The sequence below is a fragment of the Lycorma delicatula genome, chromosome 5, assembly GCF_047948215.1.
Source record: "Lycorma delicatula isolate Av1 chromosome 5, ASM4794821v1, whole genome shotgun sequence".
In the NCBI taxonomy this organism is placed as follows: Eukaryota; Metazoa; Arthropoda; class Insecta; order Hemiptera; family Fulgoridae; genus Lycorma; species Lycorma delicatula.
This window is the reverse complement of record NC_134459.1, coordinates 59,152,865-59,174,869: the sequence shown is the minus strand read 5'-3', so window position 1 is coordinate 59,174,869 and position 22,005 is coordinate 59,152,865. Positions and strand designations below refer to the sequence as shown.

The following is a 22,005-nucleotide window of genomic DNA, read 5'->3' as shown; positions in this document are numbered from 1 at the left end:
ACAAATTCACTTAAGCAGATTAATTAAAAACAAGAAAAATAATAGTTTTTTTTTTTTATTAAAAAAAAAAGCTTCTAATAAAGCTTCACCAGCTTCTAATAAATAATTAGAGGCTGGTGAGGTTAAATGTTATTTTAAGAAAATTTAATAATGCATTTTAATAGATCTGACTTACCTTATTTTCATATACCATATACAGAGTTTTAGAGTATGGGAACAGCATTATTCTAAAAGAAAAAAAAATTGCTTTCAATATAACTGTATGATTAGCATAATAATAATAATAACAATTTTAGATTTATTTCTTCTCTGAAATATACAAATGTGAAAAATAGCTTAAAAGTGCGCAGGATTTTGTACTTGCAATACCAGTTCCAATTTTACCTCTTGTTTTTGTCACTGATGTAAGAAAGAAAGTGCATGTTTAGTCATTGTTTGAAGGAAAACCTTACCTGACATAATGCCACTGAAAAATCATCCAAAACTACTATCATTCATTTGGCCTATTCAATTTTACAATGTAAGGAGTAAAATAATGAATTTAGATAATTTTTTTTTTTTAATGCTTTGAAAAAAGCATAACTCAGAGCCTTCTTTTTATAGTTTCATCATATATTTTTCTATTGTATATAAATTTTTAACTAAATATGATATTTAAAACAGAGTGGTTAATTTTAAGAGAACTTTATGTAGTATTAACCCTCAAAACGCTTGATTGAATTAAAAAATTTCTTTAAAAAAATTTTTAAAAAATCATGCGTGCACACACACACACACACACACACACACACACAGAGAGAGAGAGAGAGAGAGAGAGAGAGAGAGAGAGAGAGAGAGAGAAAGAGAGAGAGGTCCAGGTCAAACAGCCTCACATCCCATGGGCCCAAAGACTAAAACAATTTTGTCTCCTTTCTTTGACAGTTCTCTTAGGATAAAGTATACTATTTTTTTGCAAATTTTTAAAAAGTTATCATTTTCAAGTATTAGTATATAAAGAAATATACATAATAATGTAAAAATATTTGTTAAAAAATTTTACGAAAACAGCTAAAAAATTTTAAACTGAAAGAAATTTTAAAATTCAGATTTTATGGAGAAAAATGATAAAAATTGTAACATAAAAATTGTTAAAAAAAATGAAATTTGTACTTTACAAAAAAAAATAATATGTAAAATATGATGATAAAATTTAATCAGTCATAAGTAAATGTACAATATGAAAATTAAAAAAAATATTTAAAATGATTGAATTTGAGTCAAAATCTTGAAAATAATCCTTATCTTATCTAACGACTATCCTGAAGATCCAATCACATTATCTACAAAAACAGAGCGTAACCAAACAATGCACTACCCCTCTTCAAGATGTCAATATATCACATCTTCCATTGTCAATGTGACAGAAACTATACAACACAGTCTCAGGTCAAGTGATTCAAATATTACAAATAACATTTAAAGTCCAATATTTGAAATGATATTCAAAATAAAAATAAAATAACAAAAAAAAAAATAAATAATTCTACAATCTATAAAGAATTAAAATGTTCTGCAAATGTAAAAATTTCCTTTTCGAATCAAAATCTTCCCTATATAACATTCAGTTTAAAAATAAAATTTGTTACTTTAAGCTAAGACCACAGCCAAAAACTTAAATCTAGGCCTTTTAATATGCCAAAAGTCAAGTTACAACAAAATTTCTATAAAGCAAAAGTTATATAAACCTCTCAGACTCAGTAGTATGTTTTCACAATATCTCAACAGACTCTATTCCTTATTTAAGACAGTTTATATTACACAAGATATTATTACACAATTTAAAATTTTATAAAAAGAACACAATCCCAACTACTTACTGGCTAAAGAGTTTGTCATAATATTCAATAGCTTTTTTGAGATCAATCATAATCTTACTAATAATTTCAGTGTGATGTTTTAATACTGCATCATCTGAGTTATCTACTAGATTTTTATGTTCAATTATGTGAAGGTACCTGCAACAATAAAATTATTGAAGTAGTAATCAGAAGAAATCATAATTATTAGGTAAATCACAAAAAAGGCATAAAAATTTATTATTATTTTTTACAGTTACTTTCTCATTAAATAATCAATATATAATAAATGCTCTGATCAATTTATTACAATAGGAAAACAAAATTTCCCCAGACAGAAACTGTAAACTATTTATATTTTAAAGTATTTCTATTTTATAGGCACAATTAATTTTTACCTAACAATATATGCAGAAGTTATAATACATGTTATTCCAATTCAGTAAGTAATGATAAATTGCTATTTGTCTTTTAAAGAAAAGAAATATGTAATGATTAAGTACATGTTTCATCAACAATGAGACAAGCTTTACACAAAAAAAAGACATCATAGGTATACCATAAATAAGACAAAAATGTTAATAAAGCAACAAATTACATTCAAGCAAAAAAATACAATTATTTTGTTAAAATCATTTATTCACTTACTGCTTTTTCTTTTTTTATTATCTGTTAAGTTCATTCCCAGAGTTTACTGTTTATTTTTTAAATTTTTTTATAAAGAAATAATTGAAAATATAATCTAAACATTAAAGCTTTAAACAACATAAGTTACTATTTCAGTCAGTGAAATAAAATTAAGAAGTCTTTATGGAAGTACTCAAATAAGATAACAAGAAGGAAAAACATTCAGTGAAAAAAATTAAATTAAAAATATATATACATCACAATTATTAAAAAAAAAGAAAATGCTAAAGAAATATCCCAACCAATTCACTCAACAACACAAACGTATATAAAATGTCTATGTAAGAAAAAGTAATATTTACTCGAAACAGGAAAACGACAATTGATGCTACTCCATTCCCAAATCCAAGCAAACAAAGTTACGGCAGACTCTACAGTGACAGTCACAATGGGGAGCAAGCTTTGAGATTAACTCAAAATAGTAGAAATTTTTCTGTATAACGTAGCCTAAGTAATTTCTTCAATACATAACCACCTGATCTTAATTTTTGAAACACTCAGAGAATAGTTTAGTCACAATTACTTAGGAAAAAAAAAAAAAAAAAAAAATATATATATATATATACATACATATATGGGCAATAAGTATGCTTTAACACAGATTAATATACACACCAGTCAACCGCAGATTGTGTAACAGCATCATGTAATGCAGCTCTAATATCTGAATTTGGACTATCTTCAGAATTCTTTATCCACCCATAAACAGATGATGGGAATAAATCAAGGTTTTCAGTTTGTTGTACTTTAGATAGCTCTGAAAGAATCCTGTAAAAAAAAAAATCAAAATTAATTAACTTATATGATCAATTTGGTAAATCTATTAATTAAGTTAAAACCTGTTATTAGCGATTTTAACTGGATATTGTAGACCAGCTATTAAAATTGGCTGTGCTGACTTTTCATTTGGCTGATACTACTGGATTTAATTCCAAAAAAAGACTTAACATTTTTTAAATAATTTTATCATTATAAAGAAAGATTCTCTGTAATTAGGAATATATCTGTTTAAAATAAGCAAATAAATAAATACTTTTAACATACACCATAAATTAATAATTTTTACATTTCCTTAAAATATGTTATTTCTCTCTGTATTGGTAAATAATCAATAAATTCTTTCTGTTACATAATACCAAAAAGTCATTCTTACTGAATTTTCTGAGTAAAAGTGACTGACTAATGAAATTAAAACTGCTACAACTTTTTCTATTATCTTGTTAATACAGTTAATCATCATTTAATTTTTTTACACTCTAAAAAAAGACAAAGAAATGTAACACATGGAAAATAACTCAAATTACATGAATGTAGACATATAAAAGATACTTCCTTTTTTAAATTGATCGCTAAATAAATTTTTGATTAAAAAATTCCAAATTAACTTTTCTATTAATTAACCTTCAACTCTTTGTATTTTTAATATTTTGTCTAATTAAGTGTTTTTATTACATTCATTAATACTTATTAGTGAATATCTGAAATTAGAGAGCACAAAATTAAGAAATCCAATAATTATTAGGTTTAAGTTACTTACGTTAATAAAGATTGGACTTGTAAAGTAGATGATGCTTCTCCTGGGGGCAAATTTCTAATCCTTTTAATATTATTAAAACATGATGGAAGTAATTTTTTTGCTGCATCCCAAAACAGTTTTATCTGTAAGTTATTGTATATACAGTTACATAATTAAAAAATGAATTAATATTAATTACCTTTAATTTTTAACAATTTTAATTCTCCTTAGGTTTAAAAACAAAAATAACATGCTATTTTGGCTTATCTTCTTAACGTACAGAATCCTGTATGTTCTCAGTATTATTCACAATTGGAAAATTTCTTAGAATTCTATTTCTTTAATAGATAGGTATAGATCCTGCAGAAAATTTCTCTTGCTTGTTCTTTGAAAGCAAGTCAGATTTAGCTTTTTAAACAAAAAGATTTTGCAGTATCATTGTTGATACAGTGGTGGTCTAAGTAATAAAAGTCACTACACATTTCATCAATAATGTGGAACAATAAACACGGAACAATACATTAGTACATTCATTAATTGCTGGCCCATCTTACTGTCTCTGTAAATCTTAAAAACTGCTTGTGCCACGTAATACAATTCTTTCTTTACTGATGTTGATGATGAGCTGCTGACAAATGACATCCTTCCAGTCAAAGAACAATTAATATTATCTCATTCTTAGAGAGACTAAGTAGTGCTGTTTTTAACCTCAGCAATAATTTTTCCATCCTTGTGATTATTATGTTTTGATTTCTACATATCTGTTACAAACCCACACCTCATCTCACCTATTACAACACCTTTCAACAATTCTTTTTTAATTAAGCCATTAAAAAAGATCAGCTGTGTTGATCAAATGTGTTCTTGACAATCTCATTAAAAGGTGTACAGCTGTTGTCAGTTGGAGGTTACACATTGTTGACTCCCACCTGACAACAATGTATTTTTCTTTTTGTTTGCTGGTCAGAAACCAATGGCATAAATATTGCTGCAAAATGATGCATATTTAGTTTTTTATCAAAAACAAGTAGTACTAACCTCTGCAAAATATTTACTTCTCTTGATAGTGCACTTGATAAAATAGCCCACACCTTTTTTTTTAACAAAATTATAAGTAGATATCAATATGTTAAAGGATTTTTGTTGTTTTTGTTTGCTTTTCTGAATGATTAAAAATATATAACCATAAAGATATACCATCACTGTATACAGTCCATATAAGTTCTATATGTTTTATTTTTAAACATCATTCTTGTATAGAAAATGATTTTGAAACATTACCACTTTTTTCTTTAAACTATCTTTGTAGTTCCCAGGTTGATGCATAAAGATAGTTTTTGTTGAAGCAGTTTTTTGAAGCTTTAATGATTTCATATGCAGCAAGTTAATTAATAATTGTAATTCTTGATCACATAATATAACACACATGCGCACATGCACACACACACACACTCACACACACATTCTTTTAATAGTGAACTTACTAAACTTACTAATGACAAATGCATATCTAAATATATATATATATATATATTTATTTATATATGCAGAAAAAAGGTAAGCCTATTGTCCACCATGAAAATGTTACATGGTTTGTTTCGTTACTCATGATTATGTTAAATGTTTTTGCCAACTTTATCTAAATAACATTCATGAATTTAGCATACTAACAACAACAAATATTTTTGCAACAAAAAGCTTTAAAATCCTGAACATTTTTAACCGTTTCTTGAGTTGTGATTTTTTAACACAACTCTAACCCCAATGCTTTCCTTTTTTATCCCCAGAACGCAAATATAATTTTAGACAAATCATTTGTATAAAGAAGTACAGATCGTTTGAATGATTGAATCGTTCGTCCAAAGTGTGTAGCTGAACAAACAAACAAACCTATGCACCATCCTTTTTTAAGCGAAATATTTAATAATTTACAAATGAGCTAATCTATTCAAAATAAGTTTTACATTCTGACTTATACTTTCTAAGGTAAATTCAGTACAAGGAACTCATGTATGAGTTTATACCTTCTCTTTTATACCTTCTCTTTATTAAAAAATAACAATTAAATATAACAACAGGCAGTTTTTTCTCTAACTATAATAATATGGCCCATTAATAATAACGAAAATTATGGAATAATTACCTCTTCATCTGAAAATAATCCGTTATTTATCGGATGAATGAGTATTTTTACTAGATTAGAAAAAAGTTGAAAACTAAGAGGATGATTGACATGTATAGATGAAAATTCTACCCACTGTGCTAAAGCATTATCAGTCACATTAAGTCCACTTTGTGCTAGATGCTGTCTCAGTATTGTTTCTGCTGGTCCAGAGAATTTACCATTCCACTGATATGGTTTAACCTGAGAAACAAGAATAAAGGCGCACTATTAAATTATTTATTTTATTTGTAATTAAAATAAGAAAGAGGAAAATACAATTATAACGCAACATTAATGTAATTAAGCTTCTGACTGAATGAAATAATTCATTCTTAAACTTATTTAGTTTTACTAAATTTTATATTTTTTTATTACCCACAAATATATATTTTTTATTTTTAATAGTGAAGTTTCAATCTAAACTTACTAATTATGAAATTTTAAATTAACGCATTAATAAAACAAATTATAGTAAAAGAACATTATTTGTTTTAAGTAGTCAAAAAGAGCTGTTTTCACGATTTTAAACACAATTTTATTTTTCCAACTACATGTCACTTAAAGTATGTTTTATTCTCTTTAGAATACTGTTTTTGTAGCAATAATGCACATAGATTTAGAGGAAAAACTGAAGATAGATTTCTTTGTTGGTAATAAAAAAATATAAAATTTAGTAAAACTAGACAAGTTTAAGCCTGAGCCTATTACAAGACTACACTACATTTACATGTCATATAGTAGTACACAAATTAATCTGAACATATTTTTTGTTTACTTCTATGTTGTGGCTGCACTGTTGACTATCCTTTCTTTAAGCTGTTGTGTAGTATAAGGTTATGTAGCAATTTTGATGTTATAAAACGTGTTTTGCAAACGTTTATTTCATTATTTATTATGAAATCATATTTACATATTTTTTGTTCTGTGTGTCTTCAATAGATAATAATATACACGGACATAACTCCAAGAAAGCGTTCAAAAATTCTTTCTCTTTCTGCGCAAACCAGTATGACTACGATAAGCAGCTTCTGAATGTGTGTTGGACGAGGGACAGTGAATGCTATTTTAAAACAATTTAAAGAAACTGGTTCTTTTTCACCTCAAAGAAAAGGTCTATTTATTGTAAAATAAAAACCATTCCACTGTAGAATTGGTTATTAGTAAGAAAAAGTAAACTTGATTCAAGATTAACTGCTGTGAACTTAAATCAAGAATTAGCAGCTGGTGGAACAGATTTACACATGGAAAGGGTTCCATACATTAAAAACGTATCTGATGATACTTTTATATCATATCCAACAATCAGTTGAATATTCTAAGGAAAAAATGTTTTGGGATTGCTTCACATTTGAAGGCCATTGTTCATTACTTCCTGTAGATGATATGTTTAAAAGTGTTGGATATATCAAAATTCTGAAGGGGTTGTCACACAACTTTAAAACAAATTCCCACAAGACAGGAGGGTTCCAACAAGATTTAGCAGTCTAACAAACTGCCAAAAAACTGGAAAAACTTTTTGAAGAATGAAACATTAAAGTGCTTTTGTGGCCAGCAGGCAACTTCCCAGACTTAAACCCAATGAAAATATTTGTGCAATAGTCAAAAATGATTCTCGTAAATGAATTGTGCTGCAAAAATTGATTTTATTAAAACAATAATATTGATATGGTTTCATGATGAAGAGATCAAAAAAAGGTTAGTACACTGGTTGAATCAATTCCAAATCGTGTACGTCAAGTAATTAAGAATAAAGGAGGTCAAATTAATTACTAGATATTCTCAAATTGTGAAGGTATGATGTTTTTCTAAATAAAGTTACTTTTTATTATATAACATTTGTGTTTGGATTAATTTTCACACTACTGTACATATCATCCTCATCTCATTGGGCTTTGGGGAGATTGCGTATTGTTCAAAAGTTGAACAGATAGAAATATACATATTAGAAAAGAAAAGAAATAAGTTTTGTTTTAAGTTTTAAATTGCTTTTGCCTTGTGTAAAAAGCTTAAAGAATTGCTTATTGTTATGTCTATTTCATGCAATTTGCCTGTTAAATAAAACCTTTTTATAATTTAAAAATATTACTTTAAATAGATTACGCTAAAATTCATTCAAACCTATTCAAGAAAACTAATTCTAAGTAACAAGACAATCTACGACAGTATGTTTTTTGGATAGAAGTTTTTGAACCATAAAAAATTATTTTAAAAATATTGGCAGATCATAAAAATATTGTTACAAGGTTCTTCACTTTATGAAAAACATATGTCTGAATGAAAACTATCAAATGGAGATATAAAAAATGAACAGTTTTTCACAATAATCGCTGAGAATGTTTGACTGTTACCACACAGCTCTCACATTTTTTCATGTCAGCTGCTAACCTTTAATAATTACTTTACAAATGTGAGCTATTGTAACTTGATTTTTTAATGTGGGATATTGTACATTAACTTTAATGTTTTATAGAATATTAACGATAAGTCTAATTTCAATTGTTGATCAATTATTAATAGGTAATTTCTAATTTTTTTTTTGAAACAATAGCAATAATTGGGAATTAGATCAGAAATCTAGGTATTTATAATCCACGAGAAATTAGTTTCTCCTCAAGTAACTTGTTCAAAATTAATTTAGTATCATTTGCTATGTGAACTGCTGCACCGACTTGCTACACAATCGTAAGTATAGTTCACCAGTTTCTAACAAGGTGACAAATTGCTAGTAACTTTTAGCAGTAATTGTTTTACTGAAAAATAATAGTATCCCAATTATTTTAAAAATTCTAACTCTAACACTAACTCACTGTAAATTTATATACAAATACCAAAGATTTGAAGATTTTCAGAACACCAATCCTTTTATTCTAGTTATGTACATTATCTGCCTCATAATTTAAAAAATAGCTTTTAATTTAAACATTCTTCAGAACAAAGAAAAAATTATTAATAATTATGAAGCCTTTCTTTAATGGAGTTTTAATTTATTAATGTTACAGCAAATGCTCAATATCATTAAATTATGTTATTCTGGTATTTGAGAAACGTTTTGTTGTTTGGTGAATAATACAAACAATTGCAAACACATTCCTATAAATAATCATTTAAAAGTATTAACAATATTTTTTTTTATCCAAGCTAGGAGTTGAATTCATGAAAAATTAGACTAATTGTATGGTGGGAACCAAAAAAAAATTGAAGTCTATGGTATTTTCATAAAGAATCCAATCTACGATAAGTTTCTAGAGTACACATATGCTGATCTGGTTGAACCACATTTTAATCAACCAGTAAGTTACTTGCTACTGAAAGAATAAAAGAGAGAAGCCAGAAGCATGGTAAATGTGCAAGTAGAAAGTCAAACATTGCCAGCAAATGCATTTATATGAAAAGAAAGTGAATCTTACTCTGATTAAAATTTTTTAATTGAGATGATATTTCTTTTGAATCACTATGTTATTGATATTGATTTTTTAATATCTTCATCAGAAAAAGTTCCTTCATGGCTTCATTTTTAGCGATAGATGTAATAGTTGAACCCTCAAAGCATGAAAGGATCATTAATTTACGAGCTGTCCAGTTTTCCTTAATTTTTTTTAGACATTTTCCTAATTTATAAAACTAGATTAGGAATATAAGCCTGGTGTAAGCAGACATAATCATTTCAATATGCTTATGTGCTAACATCACACAACATTCTTCCCTACATAGTGTTCATGAATTTTTAAATATTGAGTTTACAATATACTTATTTTGCATATGTCTATTCATTTATCTCATTCACTAACTAATAACATTATTACTGTAGAATAATTATTATTTTAAGCTAACAAATAAATAAATTAGAACTAACTAATGCACCTTATTAATTTCTAATTCATGAAGTAACAGGATACGTAAAAGATGTCGGTGTTCTTGCCCAGCAACATGAGAATTCTTTTCAGCACTAAATGCTACTTTAATTTTCAACATTCCTTGACTTTTTACCTTAGACTGCTTTTCTAAATTGCACCAAAATGTTTGTCCAGAAGCTGGTACAGTCTGTAATAAAATTAAAAGCATAAGTTTGCATAATGTACTAATTAGGTTAATAAAGAAAGTTTAGTGAGGTTTGAATGCAATGAAATGACAATATTTTACTAAAAAAATAAAAACAAATAATTATAAACAGAACAATACAATGAAATAGTTCTATTACCAAAAAGTAAACATTACACATTAACATTGAGTAAAATTGTATTTAACATACAACAAATTGTAAATACAATTACACGTGTATAGGGAAATTAATAATAGAAATAAAGTGGAGTTGGAATAGACACTGCTAATCCAATGATAGAAGGGAGATTAAGAAAGTAATCACCTGATATCCATTAACTTTGAAGAAAAGCTAGAGGGGACTGGAGACTGGAGGAAGAATTCAGAAATATTTGTGGAAGAGTAGTTTGGCAAAGGGTAACCAGAAAAAAACAGTGTGAAAGTATGAAAAAATGTATGGCTACTATTAGTTATATTGATTAAAATCGGTTTCTTCAAATATGTTTTTTTTGTTATGTTTATTATTCAGTCTCTACATTTGGATTCAATATTCTTTTATATATTCTTTTATGTAAATACTTACAGTTACTGGTATTCATTAATCCTGCAGTTTAAGTGGTAATCAAATCAAAAACTGAATTACTAATCACTTTTCATTTATATAAAAGCAGTATTTAAGGAAAAATGTAAGAAGAAAGATGTAATAAATTCTTTAACTATTTATTTTAAACAAGTGATAAATATACTTGCTAAATTATAATACAGAGTTAATAGTGACTAGAATGTAAATTACATGAAAGAATGTAGATTTATAAGAAAGAAAAAATTATTTATAATTATAGAAAAAAGACAAAAGATTGTTTTCATAAAAATAATTTTGTTAATAATCAAAAATAGGGTATTCTGTATGATCTTAAAAAAAATGAAATACCAATACATTAAAAACAATAAAAAAGCACCATAATAGTATTTATTTAATAACTAAGTTAATTAATTGACCTTCAATTAGTTACGCCAATTTCTCTCTTTGATCTCCAATTAAGTATATTATCTTACAAATATTTATTTTCACATCATAATTGAACCTTATATCCCTCAAAACATAATCTGACCTAAAAAATCTAAGATAACATAACTAATATTTTTAAATTTCTAAAGTAGATTCCCACTTTTTTCCATTATCAGAAATGTTTATTTTTTGTATGAAATGTAAACTCTTAAAACAATGTAACTGACAAACACCAATAATGTTGTTGTTTTATCTCATCTTGTTTGTTTTTAGCCCTATCAGAGAATGCTTTATTCTAAAATGCTGACTGTCCGTTTATTTTACCCACTGTGAAATACTGTTAAGGTAAAATTCTTCAAGTTTTTCTGGTCAAAGGAAATCAGGAATTATGATGTTTATAATTTTATGCAAGTGTACATATGAAAATTAAATTGAAAAAAATCAGAGAAAATTAAAAAAATATCCATTAAACCATAGCAAGCAATCAGGCAATGCTATTTTAAAATTAAATATGATAGATGAAGGTCAAACTGTACAAATAATTTCTTCAAATAATTTGTTTTAGCTTACTTTTCCTACATTGATACACTCTTCACAGAAAACGAGTGATATAGCCTCTTTTGGTTTGTGTGTTTTAGATTAGTCAAAAATTATTTCAACATTTTCTAAATGTTAATTTTAAAAAAAATATAAATATATACAGTATTCTGTATTATTTTTATCAGATGTGAAAAAGGAATATCGAACATTTTAATTATTTGAGATACATGTGATAAAAGGCTTGGTGAATGGAAGGAAAGGAAGAGGAAGGTAGAGATTTCAAATTATGGATGGGATTATGGAAAAGGGAAAATATGCAGAAACAGAGAGGTTAGCAAAGGATAGAACAAGGTAGAGAGCAGCAATCGTGATAGGACCTGTCCTAACGGCAGAACACTATGAATGAATTCTTCAGAATCTTTTTACAGATTTCCTGATTTGATATTATTTGTAATTTAAATAGAAACTATTTTAAAAATAGAAAAAAATAAATATTAGAAATTTGTATATAGGAAATGTTTATTATTCCAAACAGGAACTTATTATTTATCCTCAATTGGAAAATTGCACTTCTTTATTTCCTGACAGTTCATTCCATTCATTAAAATCAATTATTATAGTATGTTCACTAGACTGACAACATATACTTATATATATATATATATAAACACATACACATATACAAACGTACATACTTTGCAACTCTTATTTGCAATGCTTGAATAAAATATGAGGAATAACAAGATAGATTAATTTTTATTACTATTAACTTATAATACATGCCTTAAGTGGTACTAAAGTTGAGCCAATGAACTCATTGTCATGTTTGCCTGTTGATGCTGCAACTGCTATCTCTTTCATTAGTTTTCTAAATCCCTTAATACCTTTCACATCTTTGATTTTTGTCATTTTTTCTCGTACTGTTTCAGCTGGATCAAAATCCCTATTTTTTTTTTTTTTAGAAACAAACATAAACAATGGATTATAATTATTCATTTTATTTTTACAATATCTCTACACTAAAAATGAATTATATGTCCAATGAATATTCTTATATTTAATAAAAAAAATTAATTACTAATTAAAAATCACTTTTAACCAGTTGAAATATTCCTTGAACAAACTACTGATTAAAAAATATTTATTAAGCATATGACATAAGTATATTAATAATATTTATTATTATTACACGATTCTGAGAGCTAATGCATTAATCATGATATGATGATGTGTGTTTAGAGAATAAAGCCATCCAAAAATTTTAAACCTAACATACTTCAATACAATTTTTTTTGACAATTAATAATACAATTAGTAAACTAATTTAATTGAGGGAATGTAATATAGAAGTTTGTAGCATCATGTGAAAAATGCCACACCTAACCAGGATCTGAACTTTTTTCTTTCTCTTTTTCCTGTTTAGCCTCTGGTAATTATCATTCAGATATTATTTCAGAGGATGAATGAGGATGATATGTACATGTGTAAATGAAGTGTAGTCTTGTACAGTCTCAGTTCGACCATTCCTGAGATGTGTGGTTAATTGAAACCCAACCACCAGAGAACACCGGTATCCACAATCTAGTATTCAAATCTGTATAAAAATAACTGACTTTACTAGGAATTGAATGCTGGAACTCTCGACTTCCAAATCAGTGATTTGGAAGTTTAAAAATAAGTTGTTTTAAGCGGACAAATATTTTTTTAGTTCTCCTTTATTATTTATTAGATTTATAATATTGGATAAACTAACAGTACAACATATTTTGTATTAATTATTTTACTACACATTTTCAAACAAGTTTGAAAAAAACACTTTTCAAACATAATGCTAAGATATTTAGAATATTGCTTAATTTTTTGGAAATAAAATGAGATCTTTTCCTGAAAACTAAAATAAAATGCGGAAAAAATCTTCAAAATTGTACAGCAGCTATAAAATAATAAATATGGAGCATAATAACTGATAAAGAAAACAATGAATAATTTAAAACAAACAACTGAGAAGAGGTGTTCTGAATAAAACTAAGGAGCATGATAAATTTCTACCTTACAGGAGCAAACAAAAATGATAAATATACAGTATTTGAATAAATTACACTGACAAATGAGAAGAGATAAAAGATTTTACTGGATCCAGTAGAAACAGAAAGAATTAGAGGATGCCAAAAGGCCGGATGGAAAACTAAAAGTAACATTATGTAACTTTTTGGAACTGCATGATGAAGCTAAATTCAAAGATGATTGAAAATCATTGAACAACACAAGCTATAGATTTCTTTACAAATATTGTATGAAAACACTCAAAACAAACGAAAGAAAGTTTATTAATATGAAAACACAAAGTTTTTTCAATGCAAGTTTGGAGATATTAATACAGATATATTATTTGTATAATATAGTTTACAATAGATTAAAATCCATATGTACTGATGCCATGAAATGACAGCAAAATCACATCTAAATAATCATAAAAAAAATAATTTCTAGTACTAGAATATTTCTATTTTTATATTAAACTGAGAAATTCAAGTAAGTATTTAACTCGTACAATACTAATTACAGAAATTCATTATAATTATTATTTCAAACTAACTGGCTGAGTAGAGTTTCAATTACTGATTTCTTCATTTTATTGAACCTTAATGGAAATGAATGAGCTGCGTACCTTGCTGTTGAAAAGATTGAAGGTAAAATTGTTTGAAGGTAAGGGTAGATTGATTGATTTAATTGTTTGACTGAAGGTATGTTTGTGTGTATGTGATGTGTTTTTTGCAATAATAATAATAGAATTTGACTCAGTAGGTAATTAAATAAATAGTCAGAGATTTTCTTTTAATCAAACCTAAAAAATGAAACATAAGATAAACAGTGGATTCCCTAATTCTCAAGGATATTTCTAAATTTTGAAGAGAAACTCAAACTTCGTAACAAATACTAATTACAAAATATTATGAAAATGTGTTTTGGGAAACCTGTTCAAATATGGTCCTGAGGAAGGTGAAACTAGACAAAGAGTTATATACCAACAGTTTATATTTAAAAATTATTAGAATCACTACATCTGTGTGATGCATTTCTGAGGTAAATATATTGTTATAAATCTGAAAGCTCTCATTGCTTTATTCATTAGTAATTTTATAGTTTACTGAATGGTTTGTAAGGTCACATTATTTGATAAAATTAATCAATTAACAATCCTTATTTAGTTAAAAAGTGGATTCATATTATTAAAACTTGAGTATTTGCCTGTATAAAGAAAGGAAACTTCAGTTAGTGAGGAGATAATTTCAATATTACATTATCCTTAAACAAATGAGTTTAAATTAATTTAACTCATTTGGACAAAAACAAATACAAAAAGTGTAGTGAAACATACCTGCTCCAGTGAGCCATTAAGGGTAAAAATAGTTTATGTCTGCATTTAACAACATTTATATCTAAAATTAAATGAACTTGTATATCAAATTATATATATTTCTTATTGCTTGCTATTTTTACTTGCTATTTTTATTAACAAAAATAACTACAATAACTTTTATTACATTATTAAAAGAAAGCAAAATACAATTAATTGTATTACAAAAAAATTTAACAACAAAAAAACAAGAGTTACACAATTAAAAATTATACACTTTTTAATAATATATAGAAAAACGGAAAGAAAGAATAAAAAGGACCAAAAAATAATAATTATAATATAAATACTTACCATACTTCAACACACAGTACGTCCTCAGGTACATTTTCAACAGGTCTGAAAAAAAATAGAAATATTACATTTATTTTTAAGAAAATAACAAGAAAAATGCATACACGTGTAAATAGACACACTGACTTAAAACTTGCAGTATACATACCACAAAGATGAAGTTTTCTGACTTTTATCACATTTTGAAAAAAAAATTGATAATTTTATTTTACTTTATAATTTATACATCTTTTCGGGTGAATAATTATTTTTAAAAAAAGTAACATTTAGCAATTACCACATGTTGTTCATACACTCTATAAGTAAATATGTTTACTTTTTATGAGTGTAACTACATGAATAGTTAAAAGCAATTAATTGTTTAGTAAAAATCTGCCATATTTATTTATTCATTAACTCAATGATAGTTTAAAAACCCCTTATTTTTTTATGTAAAAAGATAAATTTAATAACACATTAATATATTTTTCATTTTTTAATAAACAGATACAGAAGAATCACCATTAAAAATAATACCTTCTAGACCAATAGAATAGTTTCATTGTCCCTGGATGAAATATAAACCATTTTTATTTGGATAACATTAAGTAGCCTCTTAACATCAAGCATTTAAAAATATATTTATCAAGAGTTTGTTACCTTTTAACAATAAAAAATGAATTTAACTAAGATTAACAGACTGATGTATCACGAATACCAGTATGATTACACTATCAGTATGACACTTATTATTCATCACATTATCTGCATAAATCTAAACACACATACAGTTAATAAGCAGCTGGTGCTACTACAAAGCATCTATGTCTTCAAGATGCTTTATATCAATTATTATTTCTAAGCAATTTCTGCATGAAAATGTTCAAATACTATCCCTACCAGCATGATCGTATAGATATGATTTTTTTCATTCACAAACACACTGTTGATTCTAAGTTTCAATAAAAATTTATGACAAAATGATATTATAGAATTCTACATGAAATTTTACACAAGAAAAAGCATTTAGGTGCCTCTGAAAATAACACCTTACACACCTGTTGTATTGCTTACTTCATGGGTAATTTATTACTTTAAATAATATACTTGAACAATTAAGCATGCAAACTTACAAGGAGAAGTGTTCTTCCCATACCGGATGCAATGTTTGTTCTTTCATTGATGTGTTACAACGACGTGTAGGAGTAGATGACAAAAAGAGTGTACAAAATGGATCACTCAAACCTGTAAAAAAGGTTATATTCATCAATGAAAATTTTACTAATAAATATGTTATCTACAGCCAACTTTTTTTTACAAATAAAATGATCATTTATTTAGCTAAAAATCAAATATAAAGTTGTCCGACTAATAAAAATGTATCAGTGTATATGTATTAAATCAGTGTCAATGTAATAAATGGGTCTGTGTGTAAAGATTGATATTAATAATGCCTATAGTGAATTCAGTTTGATTTCATTATAGAACTTTTGTATAGGCCAGATCATGATGTGGAGTTTTTACATAAGTTTATTATCAGTATATCATGCTATGTTTTAGGATGAGTACACCAACACAATCTTCTAACACAGGGATACTGAACCTCATCTGATTAAGGTACATCAAAGTGGTAGGTCAAAAGTTAATGTGTGGTGTTTAATTGGATGAGACACTGGTGTCTTTTTTTCTGCTAAGTTTACTATGACAGGAAGCAACTTCCTGTATATATTAAAAGCATATTGTAGGTCCCAAATATCACAAAGTTCTGCCAATTAGACAGAGCTACTTATTTAAACAAAGTTTTCCTCAGAAATGGGTAAGATGAGAAGAGTGGGGAGCCTGGCCTTCATAATCTCCAGATTTTACTTCTATGAATTTTTATTTGTGAGGTTATATAAAATAACAAGTGTTTTTTGTTAAATAAGATATTTAGACCATTTAAAAAATGGATAACTGAAACTGTGTTTTGGTCTATCAAACTGAATATTCTCTGTTGTGAATGAAAAAATTTTGATTATAATTATGATGTCTGCAAGGCAACTAAATAAGGTCATATCAAAATCTATAAAACAGGAAAGATTTTTAGAAAGTTTTCCATCATTTTACTTCATATCTCTGAGATTCTTTTTTCTAAAACTAGGACTCTGAAGCCTCACTATTATTTTACAGATTAATTTAGAGGAGAAATTGAAAATTTAAATATATTAAATATCTCAAATGTATGTGTATAAGAAAATTAAAGGTTTAAACTTAAACGTATAAAAACTTGCAGTTAAAAACAGACAGCAGTGAGAAAAGTGGACATTTAATAAAGAAATGGAATATGAAAAATAAGAAGAACCTGGGAAAAATTCTTATTAGAACTGGACTGATTTATCTGGCCACTGCAAGAACCATACTCTAGTTTCTATGTATTTAAGTATCCACCATATTTGATCATATATTCATTTTCAAAATGTTTTTGTTGTCATTAGGCTAAACCAAAGATTCCCAACTGATAACAAAGCAGGGTTGTTTTTGTTTATTAATCAATAGTTATGGCATAAATTTTGAAACATTAAAATTTAAATGAATTTTTTTACTATTATCAATTTTAAATTTAATATTTAATTATCCTGAATTACTTGTTAATTTACAATAATAAAAAGGAAATTAAAAAATATTTCTTTTAAGTTTTAGCATTACTATTATTCAATAAGCAAAGCCTAATTTTTCTAAATTATTTTTAACTGTACAAGTATATAAAAAATTCATTACAGTGAAATGACTGAAAATTTGTTAACTGTTGTAAAATATGTACTGTGTCACTTATGGAGTTAAGAATAAACAGGAAATTGTGTAAGGTAACAGAAAAAAATAAAAGACAAGGAAACAAATGAAAGATATATGTGTACATAAGATGTGATACACAATAAAATATACGTTTCAATCAATAAAAAGTATATACATAACGTTCTTACCATTTGCATCCATAGGTCTTAACTCCTTCGCTTCAACAACCTCCACATTTAAAAAAATCTTTGGTGCCTATTACAAAGAAAAAAGAAAGAAGAAATTAATTTAGAATTTAATAAACAACTGCCTACTATTTTAAAATATATTATGATACTCTTTTAATTATTTATTTATGAATATGACATAAATATTACATTATATACAATAATAAGTAATAATAAAAAGGCAAAATTTATGTAACATTGCATGTTACACTTTTATTCTAAGAAAAATATTGGCAGTATGCGTACATGAACTACATAGTGATTTAGATGGATGGATTTAGTAACCACAAATGTATAAAGGTAATATAAAAATTATAGCAACGCACTGATATTCAGTGCTATGGAACAGTTCAATTAACCACACGTGTATAATATAAAGATCACTGAACCTATTTCATTTAAACATTTGGCTTCTTGCTCCTAAATTTTATTTATTGTTTGAGTATGTTATGTATATCTATGGTCTCAGTGCGCATCAACTTGTACCTTGAACATTCATAAAGGATCATCAAGTTGTACACACTGAGGACACATCCCAGAATCAATCAGGCTGAATTTCTGTAGTCTTGCCCTGAAATCACCATGGCTGGAAAGAAATTGCATCACATATATATTAGTGTGTACCCAAGAGGCATTCTGCAAACTAACAATAGCTGGAAAGAGATCATGCATATAACGCCCACCCTCTGTCTCATCCAACCTAGCCTGCTGCAAGGCATTGCTATGTCGTTTAATCTTTCAAATTTTATCTGAAGCAACTCACCGGATTTCTTAGCAACATAACGCTGCTGCTTTACAGAAGCAGTCAAATCTATCAGTTTCACGCCTGCATCACCAAGACTGCCTCCTGTGAAATAGTATGGTAATCACCTGTTACTGTTAACAATATAAAGCATTAAGCCCTCGATAATATGTTCAGATAGCTTTCATATTTTAGCCCATTCGCCCAAACAGGAGCTGAATATAGCATAATAACCTTGCACATGCCCTTGTACAGAACACTCATGGTCTTAAAGTTAAGACCCCAATCAGGATTTACCACACTAAAATACTAAAAAAGGCACTACAGGCCTTCTCCATGACGTATTGAAGGTGCTTCTTAAATTGCGGTTTTTCATCAAGAAACACTTCGAGGTACTTTTGAACCTGAACTTACTTGATACGCTGGCCTGACATCGAAACTTGAACTTACCAACTCACTGCCAAACGGCCTTTGAGGAGCACCTTGGTGATCTTCTCTGGCCCGAACATCATCTTATGTTGATGAGCACACAGCTCAAACATCCAGTAAGCTTGAGTGGCTCGTAGTTCTACCTCCCTCACGAGCATCCCTTGACCAACAGGAACCCATTGTCAGCATAAGCCATGATGTGAAACCTGCGAAACCTTAACGCTGCCCTAGCAGAGCAGCACATCTCGATGACTGAAGTAACTTTGCATGACCTGCAATTCACTTTCAGTACATTCTCTCTTCTGGAGTTGGTAAATGGCAGACGGCCACCACAGATTATTAAACCCTCTGGAAATGTTCAGGAAAGTTGCCAGGACATATACCGCCTCGCTGGTAATTACCACATCAACCTCCACAGGGGAAGACACCCACATTGCGACGATTCCGGTTGCCACACCAACCCTACCGTTCCTAGCCGTCCCTGGTGGGCTTTAACGGAGGTCTTCTTTTTGGCCCTGTAACTGATTAAATCTTATAATCATCAGCCAGACCTCAGTTGAGATACCACCAATGTAAATGCCTCGATAGACATTTACATCAATGAATTATTTGACTCAGCCTTTGCCTTTGATGTAGGCTGCTTCTTTTGGACATCTTCTCACTTCTGTCCTACATCGTTATCCTCTGAACGAGCTAACCGAGTTCACAGAAGCACGAACCCTGAGCCTAGTTCATATTTATCTGACTACAAGTAACTGTAAATGTCTCATACTTCGGAACTGAATGAGTTTAAATCAGTATTAAAACACACCACAGAATGTGTTGATCGACACAACGGTAATCTGAACCTAGTTCCCTTAGTTGATCGCAACTGATCAAGTTTGAACCTCATAAATTTATTGTTAACTACTACGGACTCCGGTCTGGTCCACCAAGGAGGCGAGGACTGACAGACCTTCTTCTCCCACTCGGCTCCATCACAAAATCCCCCGTGACATTTGCTTTGTCACATTCAGAGACCGCTCTTGGTAAGACAGTGCTACACCTCACAGCTGCATGGACTACCATGCAGCGCAGTAAACACCTCGCCGACAACGGCTCTGTTACTTGACGTTAACAATTTATATTAAAATTAACCGAGCCTCGCTGCCAATGTGCCTACCTCCTGCCAATCAACTGTCCAGGCAGAACCCTAGCCACATGGGGTACTACTCTACTCAGGCCCCCTACCCTGTCCTACGCTGTGCGAGGAAACGAAGGAAGCCAGCCACGATGTTTCACTCTCTGCGATTAACCCTGTGGTAGTTTCCACATCTCAACCGCGTATTGGGGGTCGCCACACTACCCCACCCCGTCCATAGCACTTTTGTGGGCTTTAACGGGAGTCGTCTTTCGCCCTCTAACTTTTTACATTTCATAGTAATCAGCTGGGCCTCATTGGGATGCCACCGATGATTTATGAACTCAGCTTTTCCCTCCGCTGTAGTCCTCGTCGGGACATCTTGAATTTCCTACATCTTTTCCCTCTGAACTAGCTAACCGAGTTCACGGAAGCATGAACTCCGCGCCTAGTTCTATTTTATTGAACCAATTTCTAGTAAATATCTCAAATTTCGAGGCAATTTAACAACATACCACCAAAAATGTTGTTCGCAATAACGAAATTTAGTCCTAGTTCCCTTAATGAACTCAACTTCAGTTCAAACACCAGACTTAGGTTAATTTACGGACTCCGGTCTGGTCTACAAGGGAGAGGCGGATAGACCTTCTGCTCCCACTCAGCTACACCGCAGAATCCCGCGTGACATTTACTTGCTTTCAACCACCGTCGAGATGCCTCTACACCTCACGTCTGCATGGGATCCATGCCCTCGGTAGTGATGTCGCCGTTCCACTGACAGCTATACAATCAAAATAATCATCACAATTTCTAACTAATCGTGGCTCGATGCTAGTACGTCTACTTTCGGCCAATCGACTGCCCAGGCGGTCCCTAGCCACCCGGGTTGTTGCTCTACTAAATCTCCTCGGCCGTCCTGCTAGGGCGAGGAAGCGAAGGAAGCCAGTCACAATTGTCCAGTGTTTGCGAGTCTTCCAGCTGACTCGCAAATCAAATAAGGAAATTCACTCTTTCAAGTTCCCTAACAACTCTGATACGTTCAACCTCGTACCGGAGACAAACATACAGTGCATGGTTCACAGTATCATCGACCCTACAGTCCGGACACAAGTCGGAGTCAACCAAACCAAGCCTAGCCAAACTATTCCTAAAGGCACCATATCCTGAAAGGAATTGAGTTGTAAACCGATTGGGGGAGATCCAACTAATTGCTCGCAGCTCCCTAACATTTGGAA

The 22,005-nt window shown here is 29.2% G+C and overlaps 1 protein-coding gene across 6 annotated transcripts in view; it reads right to left on the bottom strand.

Moving 5' to 3' along the window:
- The window catches only part of stac (C2 and C2B_Munc13-like domain-containing protein staccato), a 352,276-nt gene that overhangs the window by 27,608 nt on the left and 302,663 nt on the right, over positions 1 to 22,005 (bottom strand). For all 6 annotated transcript variants that reach the window (XM_075366199.1, XM_075366201.1, XM_075366200.1 and 3 more), the window contains 10 exons: positions 18,441 to 18,507; positions 16,614 to 16,725; positions 15,502 to 15,546; positions 12,573 to 12,732; positions 10,064 to 10,243; positions 6,182 to 6,403; positions 4,060 to 4,181; positions 3,138 to 3,290; positions 1,857 to 1,994; positions 176 to 227 (listed from right to left, as the gene is read on the bottom strand). In XM_075366199.1, the coding sequence (XP_075222314.1) occupies positions 176 to 227; positions 1,857 to 1,994; positions 3,138 to 3,290; positions 4,060 to 4,181; positions 6,182 to 6,403; positions 10,064 to 10,243; positions 12,573 to 12,732; positions 15,502 to 15,546; positions 16,614 to 16,725; positions 18,441 to 18,507 (1,251 nt within the window). The remainder of the gene's footprint in view (positions 1 to 175; positions 228 to 1,856; positions 1,995 to 3,137; positions 3,291 to 4,059; positions 4,182 to 6,181; positions 6,404 to 10,063; positions 10,244 to 12,572; positions 12,733 to 15,501; positions 15,547 to 16,613; positions 16,726 to 18,440; positions 18,508 to 22,005) is intronic.